This window comes from Prionailurus viverrinus, chromosome A3, assembly GCF_022837055.1.
Source record: "Prionailurus viverrinus isolate Anna chromosome A3, UM_Priviv_1.0, whole genome shotgun sequence".
Taxonomy (NCBI): domain Eukaryota; kingdom Metazoa; phylum Chordata; class Mammalia; order Carnivora; family Felidae; genus Prionailurus; species Prionailurus viverrinus.
In genome coordinates this window covers 419,346-431,605 of record NC_062563.1, presented here as the reverse complement: position 1 = coordinate 431,605, position 12,260 = coordinate 419,346, and the positions used below count along the sequence as shown (strand labels likewise).

At 45.2% G+C, this 12,260-nt stretch overlaps 1 protein-coding gene across 1 annotated transcript in view; it reads left to right on the top strand.

The window, feature by feature from the left end:
- PRPF6 (pre-mRNA processing factor 6) overlaps positions 1-12,260 on the top strand; it is a 48,376-nt gene that overhangs the window by 4,772 nt on the left and 31,344 nt on the right. Inside the window, exons 4-6 of the mRNA XM_047852323.1 lie at positions 3,391-3,469; positions 4,168-4,344; positions 4,576-4,731. Of these exons, the coding sequence (XP_047708279.1) occupies positions 3,391-3,469; positions 4,168-4,344; positions 4,576-4,731 (412 nt within the window). The remainder of the gene's footprint in view (positions 1-3,390; positions 3,470-4,167; positions 4,345-4,575; positions 4,732-12,260) is intronic.

Sequence of the window (12,260 nt, the reverse complement as noted above, 5' to 3'; positions counted from 1 at the left end):
GAGAAGATGTGGTTTCTCTGTGGGTTCTCAGGTGGGTGTCTTGCCCTGAACTTTGGTTTAGCAAATCTGTTCGTTGATGTTACTTCAGTCTCCATTTGATATGGCAGCTTTCTGAATTCCCCGACCCTGTTTCTGGGGAAATTAAAACAAAGTGAACACATAATCTTTTAAACCATAATAAGTTATATTGTTTTGTAAGTTTTTTATGATTTGTAAAACAAATTTTAAAAATGAAACAAGTTACAAATAAGAAAGCTGTAATTTTTTTTTAATACTGAAAGAATGTGTTTTTGTTATAGAATATTGGGACAGTGAGACCAAGCATAGATAAAAGGGTTATATTTGGTTGTAAGTCCAGAAAGTGATAGTTAACATTGCTTCTTACACATGCAGTTTAGTAACTTCCCATAATGTGTGTAGAGTTTTTATTTTGGAAGGGCGAAATACAGTTGTTCAGGGCTTTTTGTAACGCTGGTTATTTGTTATTACGTAGACGTGCGTTATTTTATATACATCTAGTAATTAAGTATATGTGGTTTTGCATATTAAAGAAGGTTGAATTTCAGTCTTCTAGAATTCACTTCAAAAACTGGGGGACATGGATACGTGTAGAAAGTCATCTCATTAAGTGGTTTTGGAAAAATGCTTGACTTTTAAAACTTCTGTTAGGAGTACTTTTTACGATACGAACCAGTGGGACAGTGCAGCCAACCATGCCCTCATGTAGTCTCAGCCCTGGCTACACAGCTTGTACATTTGCTTCTCCCACATCTGCTGGTGGTCTTTGCTGGGTCGTGTCAGGGTCAGTTTATCCTCTGCACTGGTGCAGCACCTTTATTGCCCCCAGCAGCATGAACCCCAAAGCTTTATTCCAATGACTACCTGACAGCCAGTCCATATCCGTATTTTCTTTTTTTTTTTTTTTTAATTTTTTTTTCAACGTTTATTTATTTTTGGGACAGAGTGAGACAGAGCATGAACGGGGGAGGGGCAGAGAGAGAGGGAGACACAGCATCGGAAACAGGCTCCAGGCTCTGAGCCATCAGCCCAGAGCCCGACGCGGGGCTCGAACTCACGGACCGTGAGATCGTGACCTGGCTGAAGTCGGACGCTTAACCGACTGCGCCACCCAGGCGCCCCCATATCCGTATTTTCTTAAGAAAAAAGTTGTTTTTTTTTTTTTTTTTTTTCTTCAACGTTTATTTATTTTTGGGACAGAGAGAGACAGAGCATGAACGGGGGAGGGGCAGAGAGAGAGGGAGACACAGAATCGGAAACAGGCTCCAGGCTCTGAGCCATCAGCCCAGAGCCTGACGCGGGGCTCGAACTCCCGGACCGCGAGATCGTGACCTGGCTGAAGTCGGACGCTTAACCGACTGCGCCACCCAGGCGCCCCAGAAAAAAGTTTTTTAATGTTTATTCATTTACTTATTATTTTTAACATTTATTCATTTTTGAGAGTCAGAGGGAGAGCATGAGCAGGGGAGGGAGAGAGAGAGAGAGACAGACAGACAGACAGACAATCTGAAGCAGGCTGCAGGCTCTGAGCTGTTTGTTAGCACAGAGCCCGATGCGGGGCTCAAACCCACAAATTGCGAGACCATTACCTGAGCTAAAGTCAGATGCTCAACCGACTGAGCCACCCAGGCGCCCCAGTGTTTATTTATTTTTGATAGAGACAGAGTGTGAGCAGGGGAGGGGCAGAGAGAGGGAGAGACACAGAATCCGAAGCAGGCTCCAGGCTCCAAGCTGTCGGCAAGCACAGAGCCTGACACGGGGCTCAAACTCAACAACCGTGAGATCTTGAGCTGAGCTGAAGTCGGACGCTTAACTAACTGAGCCACCCAGGCACCCGCATATTTTTCTGCTGGTCTCCAGAACATAGTAGAACTGCTCTTTTCCAAACCAAGATACAATCAAAACCACTCCTCATTTCCTGTCTCTTAAGTCTGTCCCCTTACCCTGCCTTTTTAAAGTTTTTGTGCCATTGGCTTTTTGAAGAGATCAGTTGTTTGGTGGCAGGGCGTGAGTTATGGAGTGGCTGCCCATCTCCTCGGGTGTCCTTAACCTGCTCACAGTATTCCCTGTGGAGTGGGAATTGGATCCTGAGGCTGCATTAAAATCAGGTAAAATGAGTTTGACCAGAAAAGCTGATGGGGGCAGCTTCTCCCCTATGTGTGTTGCTTTTCATTAGGAGCCATGAGGACTAACTGTCTCCAGCTTATGGGGAGGTGCTGGTCTTTTCCAAGCGCGTCATTTGTCATAACACATTCCCGTGCCTGGTGTTTTCCTCTTTACCTTATGAAGAAAACGTAAATCTCAATGTTAGGAAGTATTAGTTACGTGGGTCACATTAACTCTTGTTTAACTTGGTTGATGCTTTGTTACAGTAACCCATAAATTTCTTCTCAGTGCCTAGACCTGGTCCTAAACCACCAGAACCCGGTAGCTCTCTGTCCCTGAAGGCCAGTTGCACGGATTGATGAGACAGCCCATTAGTTCTGGCACATGGAGCAGAAAGCTGTCTTTAGAGGTGCACTGACTGCTTGGAAGGGAGGGAAGCAGTGACAGGCTGAGAGTCAGGTGAGCAACTAGGACAGTGGTTCAGTTTTCATAGGATGGATCTACCTTTGGGATTTTGTAGAATTTTAAAGGTGTCAATGCACTCATATTCAAATGCAAGTATTTTTATCAGGGTAAGATAACCTGCCCCTGCCCCTTTTTTTTAAGTTTATTTATTTTGAGAGAGAGAGCGGGGAGAGAGCATGTGCACTTGAGCTCATGGGGGAGGGACAGTGAGAGAGAGAGAGAGAGAGAGAGAGAGAGAGAGAGAATCCTAAGCAGGCTTTGTGCTGTCAATGCAAAACCTGATGTGGGGTTGGATCTCATGAACCACGCACGGGATCATGACCTGAGCTGAAATCAAGAGTTGGATGCTTAGCCGAATCATCCAGGCACCCCCAGCTTCCTTTTATTTTAGTGAATTTCTGCCTGTTTTCATTTGGTAAATAATTGGGTCAATATAATTATGGATGTATCCATTGATACTTTAAAGTATATTTGACTTAGCCGCTGAGTGTGTGGAATTATTCTTTTGGTGACTTAATGAAGAATAATAAAATGATTTCGTTTCAGAATTGACGTCCAGTATTTCTCTTTTTTTGAGAGAGAGTGTGCATGTGCGAACGTGGGGGAAGGGGCAGAGGGAGAGGGAGAGAGAGAATCTTAATCAGACTCCATACCCAGCACAGAGCCTTATGCAGACCTCAGTCTCATGATCCTGGGATCATGACCTGAGCTGAAGTCAAGAGTAGGATGCTTAACCAACTGAGCCACCCAGGTGCCTTGACGTCGAGTATTTCTAATGGATGCACACATTTTACGTCCTAGGGAGCAAAGAGAGAAAGAAGAAATCGAGAAGTACCGAATGGAACGGCCCAAAATCCAACAACAATTCTCAGATCTGAAAGTAAGTGGATGGGTGGCACGCACTTTCTCATGCATCTAAGTTACCCAGTGGAGAATGGGGTAGGATTGATGAGACTTTACTAACTTTGCTCTTTTTTAATTTTTTACTTTTTAAATATTTACTTATTTATTTTGAAAGAGTGCGAGTGAGCATGAGCAGGCGAGGGGGAGAGAGAGGGGGAGAGAAAATCCTAAGCAGGCTCTCTGCTCAGTGAGGAGTCCGACACGGGGCTCCATCCCACAACCATGGGATCGTGACCTGAGCCAAAATCGAGAGTTGAATGCTCAACTGACTGAGCCACCCAGGTGCCCCGGCTTGCTCTTTATTAAATTCATGTGATAGCAGACGGTCCCTGCTTTAGGGTTTAATTTTATGTGTATGTGTGCAAAGAAAAAGTTCTTTCTCCCTCTGCTGAAAAACATGGGACTTGTGAGCTCATTTTCTTAGTAACTTTAATTCTGTTTGTGCATAAGGTTCTCCACACAGTCTTCTGGGCTTTGACAGAACAATTTACATTTGAGTGAAATAGAGTAGATCCAAGACATTGAATTTTTTGAGTGAAGTAGATAATTTCTGCATCAAAATTCTTTCTAAACCATGATGATTTGGGGACCAGGGGTCAGGGAGAACATAGTTTTTCATGTGCACATGAAGGTCTACCAGAGAATTCATGTTTTTCGGGGGTCGAATGTTTCCAGAGGAAGTTGGCAGAAGTCACAGAAGAAGAGTGGCTGAGCATTCCCGAGGTTGGTGATGCCAGAAACAAACGCCAGCGGAACCCGCGCTATGAGAAGCTGACTCCCGTTCCCGACAGTTTCTTCGCCAAACATTTACAGACTGGAGAGAACCATACTTCAGTGGATCCTCGACAAACTGTGAGCATCTGAAAAGAAGGCGACTAGGTCTTTAGCCTCATTAGAGAGATCAGTAGTGGGAGCCATGGGTGGTGTTAGAGTAAGTGCTTCTGTGGTTCAGAAGCTGAACTGTGGCTGAGTCTGTATAGCTGCATGTATATCAGGCTACCCTGGAAAGATTTCAGAGTGATGGGATTCTTGTGCATGAAAATGCAACCCAGTGTTTTTTGTCCTCTCCCCCTCCTCCCCCAGCAATTTGGAGGTCTTAACACACCCTATCCAGGTGGACTGAACACCCCATACCCAGGTGGAATGACACCTGGATTGATGACACCTGGCACAGGTGAGCTGGACATGAGGAAGATCGGCCAAGCGAGGAATACTTTGATGGACATGAGGCTGAGCCAGGTGAGTCTGTGTTGCGTGGCGTCTTCCTACGATGTAGAAATTGCTTTCTGATGATCAAACTAACATATGTTAGTGAAAAGTGCATATTTTGAAGTGCTTTGTCACAGGATACGCAGACCTGTGACGAAGTAGTGTCCTGGCAGGACCCTGCATCCAGGCGGCCTGTGCATCTGCCTACAGGGCATGCACAGGTGTGGTGCAGTCAGCGCCAGCGGCAGAGGCCGGGCCGCGCGGCGCTCCTGTTCCCTCTCGGGGAGCTGAGGGTGGTCGCAGGTGACAGAGGGCTGCCTGACAGACCGAATGAAGGCACTCATGTCAAGCTGCGCGCTCTCTGTCAGTGCGGCTCGGTCCTTCCACCTTTATGCAGAAATTAAGTGCGGGTGTATATCCGCAGCGGAATATCACTCAGCCATACTAAAGAGGGAGAGCTGGTCATTTACAGCAACGTGGGTAGGCTCAGAAGATACTATGCTAAAAGAAGTAAGTCAGACAGAAAAAGACAAATACCAGATGATCTCATTTATACGTGGAATTGAAAAAACAACCAACCAAAAAATAGACTCTTCTATACAGAGAACAAACTGGTGGTTGCCAGAGGGAGGAGGGAGGGTAGGTGAAATAGATAAGTGGGGCTTAAGAGGTACAAACCTCCTATTGTAAAACAAGTCACCATGATGAAAAGTACAACATAGGGAATCGTCAGTAAAGTCGAGGTAGCATTGTACGGTGGGTGACTGCATCGTGGTGACGTATGGAGTTGTCGAATCAGCATTATACACCTGTTATACTTCGTATGGTAATTCTACTTCAATAAAAAAAGTTAAATGTGCATATTTTCTGCCTGCACTTGAGTAAATTTGTCAGTGCTCTAGAAAACCCAGGTGAGGTGCAAAAACCTTTCTAATTATGACATGCACATCGGAAACCATGAAGGGATATATTTCCAATTTGATTACGTACCAACGATAAACTTTTGCATGATAGAAAGCACTGTAAATTCACAAGAATGCACAATGTGGGAAGAAGAATCCTCACGTGCTCGACTGCCTGTGTGGCATGTGTGACCTTCCACGGTGTAGCCTCACACGGATGCACCTGCACATTCTTAGGAGGCATCCGGGCCTACACCCTCACACCACCAGTGGATGACGTGGGCTGTGCAGCGGGAGCTACTTGTGACTAGAAGTGGCAAAACAGTGTAGTGAACATCTCAACCGTGACTGTTGGATGCAGCAAGAAACTTTCAGGTTTTCAGGGAACTTTTACTGTACTTGAGCTTTTTCTGGCGAGCAAGTATTTTATGATACAAATTAGCTTACAAATCTAAAAAATTACACGTTTTTATGTTCCTGGATGTGTACCTACTCTATACTTCATAAATTGGGAAGTAGTTCACTGTTAATGGGTATCGTGATTGAATCTTTGAGGGACTTTGTGGGGTTTCATTATTATTCTTATTATTTTGCTGTTACAAACCACGCTTTGGTGAGCTTGTTTGTGTATCTTTAAAATGGACTCGGGGCGCCTGGGTGGCGCAGTCGGTTGGGCGTCCGACTTCAGCCAGGTCACGATCTCGCGGTCCTTGAGTTTGAGCCCCGCGTCAGGCTCTGGGCTGACGGCTCGGAGCCTGGAGCCTGTTTCTGATTCTGTGTCTCCCTCTCTCTCTGCCCTTCCCCCGTTCATGCTTTGTCTCTCTCTGTCCCAAAAATAAATAAACGTTGAAAAAAAAAAAAATAAATAAAATGGACTTGCGGGGTTTTTTCACCTAAGTGCTAAGCCGTCTCTCCAGCACACGGCATTGGAGAGCCCACGGCAGAGGCAGAGCTTTCCCGACCAGAGGCTTGCTGCGCTGGCTGAGGGCGGGGCATGCATCGCCTCTGTGCTCACTGTCACCGACTGGAGAGGCAAACCCCCTGCGGCCAGCCAGCCTCCGTCTCGCTTCCATTCTTGCCGGTGGCGCGGCTGCATCTTCTCCCGCGCGTCTCCTGTCCCAGCAGGGCTGTCAGTGCTGCTTCTGGCGCCTGCTTTGTCCGTTTCCCTCTTGCCTCGACACTGCTCTGATGTAAATCGTCATTCCTGTTGTGTGCGTCTTCAGGACTTGTTTCTCTTCTAGGGTTTTTTATGGAATACAGAATAATTTCTTAAAAATCCTTTATGGTAACTTTTTTGTGGTAAAATACATGTGATAAAATTTACCATTTTAATGATTTTTCTTAATGTTTATTTTTGAAAGAGAGACAGAGTGAGCAGGGGAGGGGCAGAGAGAGAGGGAGGCACAGAATCCGAAGCGGGCTCCAGGCTCTGAGCCATCAGCACAGAGCCCGAGGTGGGACTCGAACCCACAAACTGTGAGATCATGACCTGAGCCGAAGTCGGACGCTTCACCGACTGAGCCCCCCAGGCGCCCCCGTACTTAAGTGTACAGACAGTGGTGTTGAGTGCGTTCATGTTGTTACGTGACTGTCACTGCCGCCCGACTCCAGAACTTTTTCGTCTTCCCAAACTGAAGCTCTGTCCGCATCGATGCTGATTTCCCAGTTTCCACCTCCAGCCCCTCTTAACTTCTTTTCTTTCTGTCTCTACGAATTTGACTTGACTCTTGCACGTACCCTCACGTGAGTGGATTCGCACGGCATCTGTCCTCTTGTGACTGGCTTCATTTCCATTAGAGTGATGTTCTCAAGGCTCATCCCGACTGTGGCGTGTGTCGGTACCTCTTTTCTTTTTCAAGCGGAAAAACACTCCATCGTGTGTATGTATAGATCCCATTTTGTCTGTTCTTTCGACAGACGCTTGGGTTGCTTCCACCTTTCGGCCATTGTGACTCGTGCTGCTGCGGACACGGGTGTGCGGGTAGCCGTTTGAGTCCCTGCTTCCGAGTTCCTTTGGGTGTAAACCCAGAAGTGGGTTGGTGGATCATGTGGTGACTCTCTGTTTACTTCTTTGAGCAGCTCTGCCTAAGGGTTGCAGTTTCTCCCTATCCTGGACATTTGTTATTTTCGGATATCCTGGTAACAGCCGTCGTAACAGGTGTGAAGTACTGTCTCGTCGCTGTGGTTTTCATTTGTGTTTCCCTGATGAATGTTGAGTGTCTTTCCATGTGGAGAAATGTCTTTTCATGTCTTTTCCTTGGAGCAAAGTCTACTCAAGTCCTTTACCCATTTTTTTGGTGTTAAGGTTTTATTGACACAAATACAGCGTGCACATAAGCTGTCTGTTCATTTTGTTTGCTGCACAGCCTGGCTTGAGATTGGTGAGTCTCATGGCCGGCGGGGCTGCGCTTTCCACAGTGGTTTTGTGGTTCCTGGAGGGACCCCGTGAGCGGTCTCTGCATAGTAAGATCTGTTGCACGTCAGCAACGCTTCAAGCTCCTTGACATCGTGGACGAGGAACTTCCGGAAGCCACTGGGGAGCGTGTGCTTTGTTTTCTTGTTGCTCCCGTAACCGGTGCTGGCCATCAGGATCTGGCCCTTGAACCTTCTGTGCACTCTATTTTCCGTGCCTCTGGGTTTCTGCCAGTTGAGTTTAATTTGACACATGGGTCTGACTGGTGCTGGATGAACTTCTTGGTTCCCTTTCTGACGGTGCTGTGCTTCACCTAAGGTCTGAAGGCGGCCACGATGCCGGGGAGTGACAGCACCGAGGACGAGCTGCCCGGTTTTTTTCAAGAGCAGTTTTAGATTCACACCAGAGTTGCGAGAAAAAGACAGATTTCCCATATGCCCTCTGCCCCCACACGTGCGTAGCCTCTTCTATTGCCAGCATTCCCATCTGAGTGGGCCAGTCTTTAAAATTAATGAACCTACATTTACAAATCATCATCCAAACCTGTAGTTGGTATTAGGGTTCACTCTTGGTGTTGTGCATTTTATGGATTCAGACAAACGTATAGTAACGTGTATCCACCATTGCATAGTTGACTCTTGAACAACGCAAGGGTTAGAGGCAGTGACTCCCTGCTCAATTGGAAAGCCGTGTGTAACTTTTTACTCCCCAGAAACTTAACTGCTAAAGCCTATTGTTGACTGGAAGCCTTACTGATCACTAACTGTTGATTAACGCCTATTTTCTACATTGTATGTATCATGAACTGTATCCTCACAATAAAGGGAGCTCAAGAAAAAAACATTATTTAGAAAGTCGTAAGAGAAAATACATTTACAGTATTATCCTGTATTGAAGAAAATCCATGTAGACCCATGTAATTCAGCCATGTTGTTCAAGGGTCAGTTATTATATCACTAAAAAGAGGTTCACTGCCTTTTAAGAGATATAAAAATTCCCCTGATAAGCTCTGCCAGCTCGTCCCTCCCTGCCTCTCCACCTCTAGCAATCACTGAACTTTTTACTGTCTTCCTAGTTCTGCCTTTTCCAGAATGCCATATGATTGGAACCATTCAGTGCGTAGCTTTCTCAGATTGGCTTCTTTCAGTTAGTAACATGCATTTAAATTTCTTCCATGTCCTTTCTGTTTTTTTTTTTTTAATTCACATTAGCTTAAAAACATTTTTTTGATGTTTTATTTATTTTTGGGAGTGAGAGTACAAGCGAGGGAGGGGCAGAGGGAGGGGGACAGAAGATCTGAAGCGGGCTCTACGCTGACAGCAGCAAGCTTGATGTGGGGCTTGACTCATGTGAGGTCATGACCTGAGCCAGTGTCGGGCATCGCACCAACTGAGCCACCAAGCCACCCAGGCACCCCTCACGTTAGCTTTAATTGTAATAAGATTTGGCATCTCTTTGCATGCTTAGTGGCTATTTCTTTTTAAAAAATGCTTTTAATTGCAGTGTAGCTGACACACAATGTTACATTAATTTCAAGTGTGCTTCTTTATGTCCTTTCATGGCTTCACAGCTCATTTCTTTCTGTCACTGAGCACTGCTCGTTTTCTGGATCTATTTTATCCATCATCTACTGAAGGACATCTTGGTTGCGTCTAAGTTTTGGCAGTTTTTTTTGTTTTGTATTGTTTTGTTTTAATTTTTATTTAACGTTATTTTTGAGACAGGGAGAGACACAGCATGAACAGGGGAGGGTCAGAGAGAGGGAGACACAGAATCCGAAGCAGGCTCCAGGCTCTGAGCTGTCAGCACAGAGCCCGACGTGGGGCTCGAACTCACGGACCGCGAGATCATGACCTGAGCCGAAGTCGGCCGCTTAACCGACTGAGCCACCCAGGCGCCCCAGTTTTGGCAGTTTTGAATAAAGCTGCTGTAAACGTTCGTGTGCAGTTTTGTGTGTGTGTACGTGTAATTTTTTAACTCTGGGTAAATACCAAAAAGTGTGACTATTGGATTATATGGTAAGAATATGTTTAGTTTTGTAAAAGACCAACGAACTGTCTCCCAAAGTGGCCGCACCGTTTGGCATGCCCGCCGGCAGCGAATGAGAGCTCCCGCCGCCCCACACCCTCACCGGCGTGTGGTGTCAGTGTTCTGGAAATTGCTCGTTCTAAGAGGTGTGTAGCAGTATCTTGTTTTCATTTGCATTTTTCTCTGGTGACATATGATGTGGAGCATCTTTTCATATTTATGTTTGTCATCTGTATATCTTTGGTGAAGGGTCTGTTAGGGTCTTTGGCCCAGTTTTTAATTGGATTCTTTTCAGATTATTGAGTTTCAATTGTTCTTTCTATGTTTTGGATACACGTCCTTTATCAGATTTGTCTTTTTGAGTATCTGTTCCCAGTCTGCGGCTTGTTTTTTTATTCCCTTGAAAATGCCTTTTTATTAAATTTATTTTTAAAATTTACATCCAAGTTAGCATCTAGTGCAACAATGATTTCAGGACTAGATTCCTTAGTGCCCCTGACCCATTTAGCCCATCCCCCCTCCCACACCCCCCCCCAGTAACCCTCAGTTTGTTCTCCATATTTGTGAGTCTCTTCTGTTTTGTCCCCCTCCCTGTTTCTATATTATTTTTGTTTCCCTCCCTTATGTTCATCTGTTTTTTCTCTTAAAGTCCTCATGTGAGTGAAGTCATATGATTTTTGTCTTTCTCTGACTGATTTCGCTTAGCATAATACCCTCCAGTTCCATCCACGTAGTTGCGAATGGCAAGATTTCATTCTTTTTGATTGCCGAGTAATACTCCATTGCATATATACACCATGTCTTTATCCATTCATCCATTGATGGACATTTGGGCTCTTTCCATACTTGGGCTGTTGTCGATAGTGCTGCTATAAACATTAGGGTGCATTGTCCCTTAAAAATAGCACAGCTGTATCCCTTGGATAAATACCTAGTAGTGCAATTGCTGGGTCGTAGGGTAGTTCTGTTTTTTATTTTTTGAGGAACCGCCACACTGTTTTCCAGAGTGGCTGCACCAGCTTGCATTCCCACCAGCAGTGCAAGAGAGATCCCCTTTCTCCGCATCCTCGCCAACATCTGTTGTTGCCTGAGTTGTTAACGTTAGTCATTCTGACAGGGGTGAGGTGGTATCTCATTGCGGTTTTGATTTGTATTTCCCTGGTGATGAATGACGTTGAGCATCTTCTCATGTGTCTGTTGGCCATCTGGATGTCTTCTTTGGAGAAGTGTCTGTTCATGTCTTTTGCCCATTTCTCCACTGGATTATTTGTGTTTTGGGTGTTGAGTTTGATAAGTTCTTTATAGATTTTGGATACTAACTCTTTATCCGATATGTCATTTGCAAATATCTTCTCCCATTCCTCCGGTTGCCGTTTAGTTTTGCTGATTGTTTCCTTCGCTGTGCAGAAGCTTTTCATTTTGATGAGGTCCCAGTAGTTCATTTTTGCTTTTGTTTCCCTTGCCTCCGGAGACGTGTTGAGTAAGAAGTTGCTGCAGCCAAGATCAAAGAGGTTTTTGCCTGCTTTCTCCTCGAGGATTCTGATGGCTTCATTTAGGTCTTTCATCCATTTAGAGTTTAGTTTTGTGTCTGGTGTAAGAAAGCGGTCCAGGTTCATTCTTCTGCATGTCGCTGTCCAGTTTTCCCAGCACCACTTGCTGAAGAGACTGTCTTTATTCCGTGGGATAGTCTTTCCTGCTTTGTCAAAGATCAGTTGGCCATACGTTTGTGGGTCCATTTCTGGGTTCTCTATTCTGTTCCATTGATCTGAGTGTCTGTTTTTGTGCCAGACAATGCCTTTCACAGACAGAAATTTTTTAATATAAGGAAGTCTAATTTATCAGTTCTTTCATGGATGGTGCCTTTGGTGTTGTGTCTAAAAAGTCCTCACCAAGCCCCAGATCATCTACATTTTCTCCTATGCTACCATGTAAGAGTTTTATAGTTTCGTGTTTTCTATTTAGGTTTGTATTCCATTTTGAATTAATTTTTGTGAGGGGTATAGAGTCTGTGTCTAGATTCATTTCTTTGCATGTGGATGTCCAGTGGGTTTAGTGCCATTTGTTGAGGAGACTGTTCTTGCTCCTTTATGTTGCCTTTGCTCCTCTGTCAAAGATCAGTTGACTGTATTTTTGGGCTCTGTGCTCGCCCCCCACCCCTGCCCCAAAGTAAGCTCCACACCCGACATGTGGCTTGAACTCAACAGCCCTGAGATCAA